This window comes from Rhea americana, unplaced genomic scaffold, assembly GCF_003343005.1.
Source record: "Rhea americana isolate MKP2758 unplaced genomic scaffold, rheAme1 scaffold_53, whole genome shotgun sequence".
In the NCBI taxonomy this organism is placed as follows: Eukaryota; Metazoa; Chordata; class Aves; order Rheiformes; family Rheidae; genus Rhea; species Rhea americana.
Genome location: NW_028186679.1, coordinates 4748582 through 4762395, shown reverse-complemented (window position 1 = coordinate 4762395; position 13814 = coordinate 4748582). Strand labels below are relative to the sequence as shown.

General features: G+C 35.5%; 1 protein-coding gene across 2 annotated transcripts in view; it reads left to right on the top strand.

Annotated features, from left to right (window-relative positions):
- The window catches only part of MALRD1 (MAM and LDL receptor class A domain containing 1), a 278483-nt gene that overhangs the window by 203156 nt on the left and 61513 nt on the right, over window positions 1-13814 (top strand). For both annotated transcript variants that reach the window (XM_085318263.1, XM_085318262.1), the window contains one exon: window positions 3204-3405. In XM_085318263.1, the coding sequence (XP_085174389.1) occupies window positions 3204-3405 (202 nt within the window). The remainder of the gene's footprint in view (window positions 1-3203; window positions 3406-13814) is intronic.

Sequence of the window (13814 nt, the reverse complement as noted above, 5' to 3'; positions counted from 1 at the left end):
CCTCTCACCCCCAAAATTAAATAGAATCTGGAAAAACAATTCAGGAATCTCTAACACACAAAGACATGCTGTGGAGAACTAGAATTAAGTCATGATTTTAAGATAGGGAAATGGGATTTGCTAAAGAATGCTGTTCACATATGGACTWCAAATGAACCAGCTTGCAAAGCCATCTTGGAGAAAGATCAAGAAGCAAGTATTAAAGCTTCACTCACACATTCACCTCATGATTATCATGCTGAACTCCTCTTAAGATCACCATGAAATGTGTACTGGGATATCTTCACTCTTGAACATTCCACTTTGACATAAATGGGATCATAGCTCTACTTCTSTTGCTTTCTATTCTTTATGCTTTAGACTGGATGAGTAATCTAGAAATTGTATCAGCACAGAATKAGGAATAGATAAGTACAGTGAATAGTTAGTACAACATGTGATAGTCCTTTTAAATTAAAATGATGGAATTTAGCCAGCTTTTATATCAGCATTACCTGTCGCACGGTTTTCTCCCCATCAACTAGACTTTCACGGCAGGTTTCATTCATTACATGTTTTATTTATAGTGAGATTCATCTAACTAGCTTTTTCCTCYTTCACATGTTACGTTGGTTGCACTACTAAATTAGTTTGTACACAATCCAGAGAATGGCACGTTGGTAGCTGTTGCTGTCTCTGGAAGCTCCTCTGAAAAGGCCAGCAAAAACCCCTGAATACACTGAACGTTTACTTCCCAACCCAGAAAGTACCTGACATGGGTAAGCTTGGTKAAAAATATGGTGGTATTTCTTGCATCTTGTTCGATTTCTGTGGCATTATTATTATTATTATGATTATCCTCAGCTAAAGAAACAGACTCCCTAGGCTTCTCATTTTTATGAACTCCAGGGTGATCTCATTTGATTTAGTTTATATTTCAATTTATTTAACATTATTTAGAAACTTCAACTGAAAATTTTTCAGTTTGCACAAGAAGGCCACAGCTGCTTCCCTCAGGTAGCTGTGACTAGATAAAGGCYTGGAGAAGTGAAGTAAGAGTATTCGGATTTTACAGGAATACTTTAGTAGAAAATGGGATGGAGAGATTTCCATGGGAGTGTGCAGGGAAAATTGGAACATAGCTAGGAACTGGCCTGAGATTTCTTATGCACCATTTAAGAAATTTACACAAAATTCTATCAGTTTCCACAGGTTACTTATATCCTTGTTATAAGAAATCATGTACCAGGTTTAAATTTGAGTCAAACTTAACTGAAGACAAAAACACATAAGTTAACACGTTAACTAATCTGTAATAGTTACATATCTGCATGTTCTTACTCTATRGTAAATAGGAGTTCAAAGGGAAAGGGAAGGAAAGAGGAAGGAAGACATATAAAATTGCCTTGCATTTACGAGGCTAGAATCCAGTACCAATATAAYGCAATACCATGCCAGACCTATTGGCCAGTATACAGTAGGTTTCATGATTGGTTTGTTGGTTTTTCTGAGCATGAGCTGCATGGTTGACCTGCACATACACAGAATGATTCCACGTTCCACGTAAGAACAAATTCAATTTGCACATAATGCACTCTCTCTACACAAAAACAGAACTGCTCAAGCAAGCCACWGGCCTTGAAATCTGTACTATGAAAAACTTCACCAGACTGATCATTTGGAATGGAAAAAGCCATCTGACCTCAACACTTGGGCCAGTCTTTAAATGACCACCTGAAGGGCACTCTAATTATGGTCTTCAAATGTTTTCAGTTCTTTCTCCTCTCCCCAACAGAGTTTATTCTGTGCATCTATGAGATTTTTCAATACCCCTGTGTGATATARTAATACCTAAAGCCACAGGAACTGACATTGATAATCTGAGTGCATGCTTTTTCCTTTTTTTATGACTTCAGTCAGCTATTTCTTCTTCTTAACAGCTTCTGTCACTGATGAGGTGCTGGATAGTGCTGTTACACAAACCAGGCTTGACTAAATTAGATCCACATGCTGCTGTGCCTAATTTGRATTATTGTCCATCAGTCTTCTTGCTACTCTTCTCCTCCAAAAATGAATTAATGTGCAAAACTGTTTAGGTATTAGAGCTATTTTAGTCTATAAACCAGCTTCTCTACAGTACCTGATTTAAGATACTTTGCATTTTTGCTTATTTGTCGCCCCAAGTTGACTGGGAAATGCAGAGCTTTGTGATTATGCAGACCATCAGTAGAAATTTAAGCTTAGAATTTTCCTGGGTCTCCTATTTTGTATTTCTTTGTATTTCATCCTCACACTGGGGTGCTCAAGTGGGAACTTGAATGCTCCAGTGTTGGTGGAATATTAGCCTCAAAGCTTAAGAGAATGATGATGTTAAAAATAAGAAGGAGAGGATAATGAATCAAACTGCCAGTCCCTTAAAGAAATAATCATCTGGAATTGGTGGAATATGTTCACTTTCCTTACTTCATTTTTTTTTTCACTATTTCTGACCTGATTTAGATTGCATGAGGATTTTAGGCGCCCAAGTGGGAAGAGGAACTRTCTATTTAGTCTCCTGTGTTGCCCATGTGTGACTCATCAGTCGTTTTATTGTATTTTATTGAATTCTTTTATTGTCATTCCAATTGCTTTCACTATTTGGTTATTTTATTTATTTAACATTTATATTTATTTTTATGTTGTTGTTTTGTATGTCTGGACTATCACTGCCTGAAATATACTATTATATATTATATTGCTTGTTCAAGATTACAGACTGAAATCTCTGCATGCTGAACCTTTTGTTTGTATCTTTAAAATCTTCACCCAGTCTAATAGCTGTAAGAGGGTCACCTCTTTGAGAAGAAACACTAGCTCAAGTTCCTCCTCAGGCTTTTCATCAATGTTTGGATGAACKTTGGATTACATCTTTACTCATTAGCTTGCATACCTCAGGCCAAGACTGMCAGTAAGTTTTCCAATTAGTGTTAGTATTAGCAGCGCTTTTTATTTTATATTGGTTTTAGGGTAGCTTTTTATTTTCAGCTGAACTAGCATTACCCAAAGTATTCATTAACATTTGATTATCGCCATTAACATCTGAGTTTGAACCGTGGCTAAAATGGTCCGTGCTACACAGGCAGRAAGCTGCACTACTGGACTTAGGCTGCGTTACTCTACCTAGCATTACTGCACTGTCACATAATGTTGTTTCAGTTACATTTCCTGGGTTTTGTTGTCAATAGGTATACACAGTTGAAGAACGTGGAACAGATATTCTTATGTGGTCTTCTAGTAGAAATGAAGAAAACAAGTGGATGTATGCAAATGTGGTCCTATCCAGTAACAGTCCTTTCAGAGTTGCGTTTGAAGCTGAAGTGGGGTGGAGCGAATCGACGGAGTTTGCTCTTGATGATATTTCTTTCACTCCAGACTGTGTTGATGGAGGTATGTTATTACACAGCTATTCGCACTACCTTGAAAATGAAGCTTACATTGAAAGCTTCATTGAAGCTTACAGRTGAAAATTATGAATTCACATTTCGATGCATACCACAGTTACAAAATCTTAATTTTTTTTCCTTTTGAAATAGCTGCAGTACGATTATGCTTTCACTGCGTTCCTAAGAATGTAGAAAATAAATGAGCACAGCACAATCATGCAAAGAGATAATTGCTTTCCAGTGGAAAGAAATGTATGTAAAGGAGCGAAAGATCAAATTTGTCTTGTCTGATGCATGTGGCAAATTTTTAACTAACACTTTTTTCCCTAAAGGAATGGATATGCTTTATCTAGCAGAGGGATGCCTATCTACTTCTTGGCTGAGTGCAGTATCTGAATAAAGATATTTGCCTGTGGATGGCAGAAGACAGTTTTGTATTAAAACTAACATTTGAACATACCAGTAATTATAGTAACTCATAGTAATACTGTCATTGATGGCCTGTAAGTATTTTTCGAAGCATGTCAGAGGGATTTATTATCACTCACCTGTATGAAAATAGTCAGAGAAATCCTTCACTTGGGAAGGAAGGATTTTATGAGTATAGCAGTGGCTATCACATTTTAGAAAGTAGTATCACATTTAAAAGAGATAATGGTACATTCTTTTATCTTTGTTCTCGTCATAAAATATTTCAGCAGTCTTACAAATTTACTATGCTGGCAGATACTTTGAGAATTTCCAATCTAACTTCTGCTACGAAAGCTAAGTGACCTGAACTATGTAAAAAAATGACTTAAATTCTAATGCCTTATAATGCCATGTTTACTCTGCAAGAAAGCCTGTGTTTACTCTGCAAGTGAAATATAGCCTATGATACAGTATCAGAAAAAAAAAAAGTTGAGCATGTGTGCAAATACATATGAATAKCCACTATAGTTTGCTTTAAAGAGTCATGAGGGGAAGAATAAAGGAATGGTTTTTTTGCAGGTATTTGTTCACAAGGAACAATTAGAAATGACTATGGCTAAATAGAAGGTAATACAGATGTTACAAAAATGTTCTTGAACAATATTTCTTTCTATTTATACACCTCTTGATGTTCACATAGGATATCTTGTGTATGAATTTATCTTGTGTATGAATTAGCTGTCATGCAGTTTAAAACATTTTTTATTATTGCAATGATTAAGCAGGTTTCTGGAGAATTAATCACACACTAATTAAGGCATAAGGTGAAATATATATTGAGGTAGATGGCATTTACTCAGTCTTGAGTTGAATGAAAATTTTGATTTCTTTTTATATGTTTTCTGAATAATACCATTAATAGGTTCCAGCAAATGCTATTTWGGAATGGTATTCAACAAGCTACAAACATATATAAACAAATGYTTGTTCTGTCCTTACTAGGTTAATAACTTTTTTAATCATATCTCAGGAATTACTTAGGCAGTTTAATGCCAAATATAGCATTATAGAAGATAAATATTCAAATGATATACTTTTAGTACATGTGATTAACTGGAATTCTTATGTCTATATTCCAGTAATGTACATAAATCAATTTTCTATCTTTTAATGAAACTTATACTTTGATAATTTATTATGAACCAGGCATGAATTCACAGAAAGGGAAAAAAAATCTACAGAAAATGTGAGTTAAGATGTTCTGAAATAATCATCACTATAGAAATAAGGTAATTTTTATGAAGTAGCATTTTCTAATTGCCTTGCTCTTTCCCAGAGATTTTCCAGTTRCAGAGTATATATTTATATTTTTAAGAGAGAAATATTAKTGTATCTTGCTYTATCCAGCAATTACACCATCCAGGTATATAATTTGAATCACACTCTGTCTTCATTGCAAGTATGACATAGCATAACAAAAGTATTATGAAAAATTATTAAACTTATATTTGTTTCTGTGGTTTGTCAGGTAAGTCAGGAAGACAGACAAAACTCACCTTGTGTAAGTGCAACCACTTAAAAATAAACCACATAGTCTAAACTTGTCACGTAGGCTCTTYTTCTAGCTGCAGAAGAGATGGACATATTCAGGAGAGAAYTTATTCCATTCTAAGGGAATCTGGCAATCAGTCTGGAACTAGTTCTTACAAGCTGCAGTATTTGTATTTTTAAGAGAGAAATAYTGGTTTATCTYGCTCTATCCAGCAATTACACCTTTAYTGTCTGGACTGAAAAAGAAATTCACATGTCACCTAGGACAGTTGACATGTTTAACTTAAATGCAAGATATTTGTGYTTGTATTCACTAGTGTGCTCAAAGCCTTTTCTACCTTTTTTAAGGTGATTTCTAGAGGAATAAGAAGSACCTATACATGAATTCTCTACTGAAATAATGCTTTTTGTGTGTCCAATATTTATGCTTTTACATGAATAATAGAAAGTATATTACATTCAAAACTGCTGTAATTCTAAGAACAGGTCAGATCAGTGATCTGCCTAGGCATGTCTTTTCTCCTAGTGTGGCCAGTGATAGATGCCCAGGGAAAAGTATTAGAATGGAGGAAGAATATAACAAATACTTCCCAAAAAATCTTTCTCAGACTCCATTGGTTTGGTTCAGAGACTTTCTGAAGTTCTGAAGGTGATTTCTTCTGATAGCCCTAGGTCAATTTTTCCTCTTTGAATGAGTCAGTTCTCTCTGAATGCGCAYGAACTTTTAGTCATTACTGGAAAATCATGGAGGTAACTGGTGAACCTTGGTTGCAGAAGGTCTTTTTAATGCTTTTAGTTCCTATTTAATTCCTACATTTTATTCCTCTTCCTAACTCTGCTGCATGTCATCTTCCACTCGTTTAAGACCATAGCTTGTATTGGAAGATAGAATTTTCTTCTAAACTTACTACTTTTTCTTTAACTTATACTTCCTTTGGTAAACTTCAGCCTGTGTTAAATACACAGTCCTAGATTTATCCTCCTTCTCCTTGTTGCTTCCAYGGTTCCAAGTTCCACTAATTCATCTCCTGTTCCTCACTTAGTCAGGCATCCTATTTCAGGCATCCTATTTTTATCTYATTTTCATATATTTCTGTCTCTACCAACTACTCCACAGTTCTTTGTGCTTCCTGACAGTTCTACTGGTTTCTTCGATCATCCATCCCCTCCCTCAGTTTTATAGTCACTCTTGCTCTTGTCCCAGGCATGTATTTCACCTCCAGTCCATAAAATACTATATAAAGGAAGGTTGTCTCCTAGTGATCTGTGACTTGGTATATGATTTCCTCTCTAGACATATGATGCTGTTACTTAACTGTGTACTGACTTTCTGTTCTTCTCATGGYCTTGTACTGTCCTGTGAAGAGACCTAACCTAATAGTCCTTGCTAGCCAGATAGSCCAGTCTGTGCTTGTAGAGAGGCAAGAAAACTGAATGAAGTCTGTATGCTAAACCACAATGGTTTAGGAGGAAGAACCTGTCTCTGGATTTTTAAAAGTGTGCCTGGTGAAGAGCAGCTACTTAGGAGGAGGAGCTWTTTTTTTTAATAATAAATATTCTGARTGGTTCTGAGTAACCACTTAGAATTTCAGACAGCAAAACTTCAAGATATTACCTGTGAATAGTACTAAATCACTGCCCCGTATAAAGTTCATCACGCCATTCATATAGATATTCAAGCAAGAACATTTTGCTTTAACAGAAAGGATGACAAAGTTTAYTTACTCTACTGCCAGGAGTATTGATTTTGCTCATCATGTTTATTCTAAGACATCTCAGCTTAAAGGAAAGTGTATTACCCAAAGTACAAGTTTCTTTTAATGTTCTCCCTTTCAGAAGACAACTTTGCTGCCATAGACTTTTTCCTCTCTCTGTATTATTATTTTTTCAGTCACTTTAATTACTTTGGGTTTCCAGAGGCAACATGTTCTAAATAGAAGCAATCACAGTTTAGCTGGTTGGGAGCTCTAAGCAATAAAGCATTACCAGCAACTCTAATTCAGCAGAGGTTTTTGTTTGTTTTTAAGTAGTGAGACTCCATTAGCCATGAGAATTTCTTCAGACCCAAGAATATTTCTGAACATTTGAACAAAATATGACCAAGCTGGTCCCTGGCTTAATGCAAAAGTAATTTCCAGTTGATGTCYCTGCATAGCACAGGCTCTGACTCACTTCAGAATTAACTGGTAAATAAGAYGTAGTCTTACCCTTTTCAGGGTCTGTTATTTTCTGCTGGTAAAGGTGTGGRAAGATTTTATATTCCTCACTACTACTCAGAAAAATTGATCCAGGAATTATGCRTTTTAGGGACTGAAGAATTTGGATGTTATAACCAGTTATAACCATCTTATTTTAAATTTGCAGGTGGAACTTTGAAATATTTTTAAAWGAATAAGAACTTTATTTTTAAAAGTCATAAAAGCTACTTCCATTCTAGCTTCAGAGGGACCAAGAATACTGAAGTATTGAGTCAGATTTTATATTCATTAATATCTTTTTCATAGTAGTTTCAGTTCAGCTGAAAATAGGAAGCACCACAAAAGTTGTTAAAATTTTTATTTTTCCAAATTTTAATCTCAACATTAAATCAAAGATGCCAGACATCCAAGCTTTAGTCTGCTAAAGTCAATAAGAATGCTGTGTTTCATCACTCACTTGTTACTGAAGAAGTAAATCAGAGAGAGAAAGTCTGCTTAGTTTAAATAATGAGATATCAGTTAAAGCACACTCATGTGTTGGGAGAGTTTTTTCAGGAAAAAAATAATAATAAGATAAAAAATCAGTAATGATAAATTATCCAGCTAGTAATACTCATATAGTCTAATTGATAAATTGACTTACACTTTACGCTGTCAACATTGATTCAGATTTTTACCCATGGACATATAACCCAATGTTCTTAATATTATCACAATATATTAGACTTGCCATAGCTACATTAGGCTTGCCATAGCTACTACAGTTACTAGCTTTATTTAAATAGATTGATGAAATACTGGAGTTCAGCATCTAAAGTTACTTTTTTTTTTTTGAATATTCATGGCAATTTGTAGTTTTGTCACAACGTCATAAAGGTCAAAAGTTTGCTATTGTGATCTCTTCCAGAGATTACCCCAGCAAAATATTTATGCTTGTGCAGATCTGCTGGAAAGAGGTGAATGTCAGTGCAAAGCCATCACCGACTGCTGCTCCAACCTTTTCACACAGTGAAGTTCTCAGCTAGCCTTTCTGTAGCAACAGTTCTTTGTGAACTTCTTTTACTTGTTCCAAGCAAAACAAAGCAACATTTTCAGTGCTGCTTGAAAATAATACTGTTATGGATAATTACTTTCTGTGTTGGTTTATTTAGAAAAGAAAATTAACCTTCTCCGTTCCTATTTTAWAGTGATTGAAGTGCATGTCATGTACAAACAGGAGCACAAACATTATGCAGGGTGTGTTCTCATGTGTTTGAGAATCTCATATAAGCTTTGCCACCAGCAGTCATGCTTTTAGTGTTTCTCAACTGTTCAGTGTTAACATTGGTTAATGAAGTAATTAAGTCTTCAGAAAACAARTCCAAATGAGCTTCTGCATATCCTCTTTTCTTCCGCTTTTTCCTTATCTTTCTGTACCTTTTTATTTCTTTTTTGTCTGTTTTCTTTCATAGTTTCTGGAGCTACTTAATGCTGCCTGAAGTATTTTTTTTCTTTTCATGAACTACTGTTTATCATTTTTCATTCTTTTATTTTATTTTAGAGGCTTTTCTACTTCTGTGCTGCTTTTTTTTTCCCCATCCATTCCTCTTTTTACAAAACATTAACAATATTTTTTTAGCCTATCAGCTTAACACCTGAGAACAGACTGACAATGTTCCAAATTTTCTCCAGCCACCTTTGATTTGCTCTGGAAGACTTGTCTGCAGTAGGAAATATCATTATATAAGGGTACATTGGAGATACAAGGGCAACACAAATAATATGAAACAYTTAGCACAGGCAGGACGTGTCCTATCTAAGACTGTGGCATCTGGTCACAGTGGGATTACCTAAAATCCCGTGTTATTTCCCAGAGTACAGTGGGATATGCTTTTGACAAATGTTGTCATCATTCTTGACTTCATCACACAGGCTAACACCAAAAGGGTCAGATATCTGCTATTTAGGAACTGAGATACAATAAAGGTGACAGTGGCTAGTGACTGCTTTCACTTAGGTGAAAAGTTTGCTGTGACATGCCGTAACTCATCCAAGTTTTACCATTGCTCTGTAGCGAAACAAAAAACAAAAAACAAAAAAAATAACCTAGAACTGCTACAAAAGTTTTAAATAATCCTTGCACTGAGCAAGCTTTCACTTGTCTTGAAGAAACAGATAGAAGAAACATATCAGAATCTGTGAATTGTGAGACTGGATTACTCTCCACATTCAAGCCCATGCCAACTAAGAGTTTAGAAGAAAGCTTTGAAGAAACACAAAAGCTTCTCCTTACCCAAAATCCTAACRTTCCCCGAGAAACTGAGTCTTCAGTTCGTTTGGGCTATCATAGAACAACCATTGACAGATAGGCAGATCTATTCCTATAGATCATCTTTCCTAGCTTTCTAGTAGAGCTAATACTGAAAAGTGCTGGACAAAGGAAGCAACACTTCAGTCACAAAATTTAGGACAGATGTATTAAAAGCTTGAAATGCTAAGCATGCTAAGTAATAAAAAGGTCCACTTAGTACAATAACCTATCTCCAACAGTGGCCAGTTATGGATATCTGGGAAAGAGCATAAGAAAAGCAGAAGTATATTTGCTGTTTCCCCTGATACTTCCCCCCGCTAGACATTTGTGACTCAGAGCCTTTCTGAGCCTTTCTTGTAGTCTCTACATATTAATTCTCCRTGGATTTTTTTTTCCCCTTAAGCTTATCAATTCCCATTTAAAATCCAGGAAAATTTTTAGTATTCAAAATTTAAAGTATATGTTGATACTTGCATAAACCTAGGCTTATTTTCACAAGCAGAATAGCTGTTCAGTGCTTTCACATGAAGTTCTTGAAAGGTATAAAACTTCCATTTAAATCTTGTTGTTTTGCCTTTCTGGTAGGGCAACCTAGTAGGTAGCATTTGTTCAAGATTTCTCCATAGCATAATTTGGGATGTCACAGCAGAGGTATGGCTGGCAGACCCAGTTCYGAAGTTCCTCAAGTACAAAACTATTTCCATTGACTACTAGCAAGAACAGCAGACTTGGGCTTTAACCAGTGTCAGCATTTACACAAAAGGTATGATAGCTGAGAATAAGACGCTGCAAAATGTAGGAGCTTAAGAATATTTTACAGAAAATATTTGTTCAAACTAAGAAAGTAAAGGACTTTAATCACTGATGTCTTTTAATAGAAGCAGTCCCAGATGCTTATTTAGAGCATATAGAAGAATTGAGATTGTTCCTAAAACTTTATTGAAGTAACATAGCAACAGAATAGTGGAACATAAATGGTGTTTCCATATAGCAAAAACACCATAAAGAAAGAGTRAAAAATTGCAAAGATGTGAGTGTAATGAGCTGAAGTTACTGGCCAAGATTTTTAAAGGCAAACCATTAGTCTGAGCTACCATAACTTTAGGTGCTCTGTGGTGTCTTTTAAGGTGAGTAGCCATTCTTCAAAAGTCAAGTCTGATTAGAAAGACATATAAAACTGGATGTCCTAATTTTGTAAAATATTGGCTAACATATTTGTTTCTCCTGCAACGTGTATTAAGGATATTTTCCCCCCTAATCTCTCTCTACTTCRTGGAATACACTCTTTGAACCTTGTTTTGTTGTAAATGCTCCTTCGTTCTTCCTGCCACCAAAGAATTATATTTGCTTCCTAACAAGATCTTTATGTTCAGATACAATGACATAATCTTTAATCACATTATTCGATACCATTTTACTCACAAGATCCTCTCCTTTATTCAATTCAGAGAACTCCCTGTAAGAGCAAAAAATTGAATATTTTTGTGTTCTCCATGCACATTATTCAAATACACCTCTGAAGGTGTATCTGAGGTGTACACCTCAGATTTATTAATTTCTATTATGGGTTTTCTATGTTGTTTATCACTACAGTACCTAAATATTTCACAAAAATATTTGTGAAATTACTACAATAATTACCTCTTATTGCATAATGCTATTTACTTGCCCATTAAAAAGTCAGTGAAATAAAATAGCTCCAGTAATTTTGGCTATCAGATTTTAAATGTCCAAGACCTTGTTTTTCAGACTACTCATAAAAAAATCTTGTATTGAAACAAAAAGCAAAATACTTTATTTCCAAAATACTTTTCCTATACAGATTCTAAATTTCCAGGCCGGCAAAAGCTTTATGGAACAAACTAGCCAAATAGTCACATAGTCTAGAAGGCTGGAAGTTTTTCCATTTACAGATAATTTTATAACTAGCACTTCAAGTAGATCCCATTTCACTAGATCTGATCAGGAAMGCATAACACACGCCTGAATCTAATAAAGAGAGAAGAACCCCAAGAGACAGTAGATGTTTGTGTACAATTTGTGCAAAAAATAGCTTGGTGGTGCAGGGGGAATCATGYTAAAGGGTGTGTGTGTGTGCACATGTGCGCATGTGCATGCATGAGGCAATAGTGAGAAAATTCTGCAACTGAACAGAATTCACCTCCTAAACACCTGGAAGAAAGAATAATCCATCTCTAAAATTCCTACAGACAGGAGATGTGGAAAGGGTTAATTTCCTGACTTGTCAATACTAAGGTGTTAGAGCATGGGAAAATTATGTAGAGGAGACTTCTAATTTCTTTAAGTTGCAGAGCCAGGGGAATCTTGTCTGTTCACACTTGCAGCAAAACAGAAATTTCTCTCAGTTTGAGAGCTCAGAAACTTTCTTTCCTGCAGAACAAGAGATGGTTGCAGTGGGAGCTGCTGGGGCAGTCTGCCTTTCAGAGCAAAGGAGAGGAACAGGAAAATGAGGAAGAAGTTAGCAGTGAGAGAAGACCGTGATATTGGGAATATTTTGTGAATAGTTTCTCTAGTTAATTAGTTTCTCCCCTGAAACTTCCTGAATATGTTTTACCCTCTTTACTGGCACGATTTTGACAAAAAATTGTGATTATAGTACCTTAGAGATAAACCATCCTATTTCAGTGTCTTCCAGTGAACAAACTTAGTTGACAGTGAGTCTACAAATTCTGTGGACATTGTGTCCTCCAAACCCATCTGTTCACACCAAAAAGCAAGCAAGCCCCAAAATCAAAGAGATGATATTTTGTCTTACTAAATCTCTTCATGAAAATCAAAATATTTCCTTGGAGGAATGGAGAGTAATAATTTTAGAGTGGAATAATCTCATGATATTGTCTTGGAGAGATGAAATTGTATTCCATCCAGCAGTATTAGTTCTCAGACTGGAAGTTGACTTTACTGGCAGAACATTATTTGTCTGGTTTGCATTATCTTTGCTTGTCAACAAACTATGACCATTTAAAATAAGAAAAGCAAGCACAGTTCTGCACACATGTATAACAAATACTGATGACACTTTGAAGTCACTGGGACATGTTCAGTTTTTGTTAATTCTGACTTTGTCGCAGAGTCTCTGAGCTCCTTTTCAGCCCCCTGCCCCATAGTGACACTTCTTTGTTCTCACAAGGGGATGATTCAATCGGCTTATGCGTCCTGCCGTGCTCAATTTTGCTTTTGTTTTTTACTTTTTCCAGTTTTGAAATTAACATTTTATTTTGAACAACTTCAGTCTGATTTATTTTTTTAAACAAAATTATTTCCTTGCAGCCAGCTCAGATGAACTGATTGCATACCCTGATCCAATGTGTACTAAAGTGAAAGTGAAGACTGCCACCTAATTCAAGTTAATTAATGCATTGGAATGGGCTGTAATTAATTCATACTCTGGTCTAATGAAAACCGTTGGAGGGKTTTCTTTTTGCCTCTGTTAGCCACAGTTAATGGGATCTCTTTTTTTATTTAGTAAGCAAACTGGAGGCAAACTCATGCAAATATAACAGGTTGTTAGTTTTCAAGGGTGTTATGCAAGGCCCATTAAAATCAATGTGAGCTTTTCCTTTTACCTAAACGGGCTTTAGAGCAAGCTCTGATATAATTGAACTTATGCTGCATAATAGCATGTGGTAACATTATTTCATGTTTCTTGGTGTTGATTTTAATGCCAATGGCTCCTAGTCTTACATAGAATTCACTGTTATAGGTGATACATAAATATAAATGGAGACCTACTCTCTGCACTGGAGATCTTGGTATCTAAATAAGCAATTCAGAAAAGAAAGAGATAGCATGGAAGTAGCATTTCATATAATTTAAGCAGAATTGTATGTTTCTGGCTGTGCTAAGGACTGCATAATACAAACATTTATTTTATATTAGCATTTGGGTAATAGCTTCTGTGGTTTCCTGTGCCTGAATTCCTGTGATCCATGTGAAAAATGT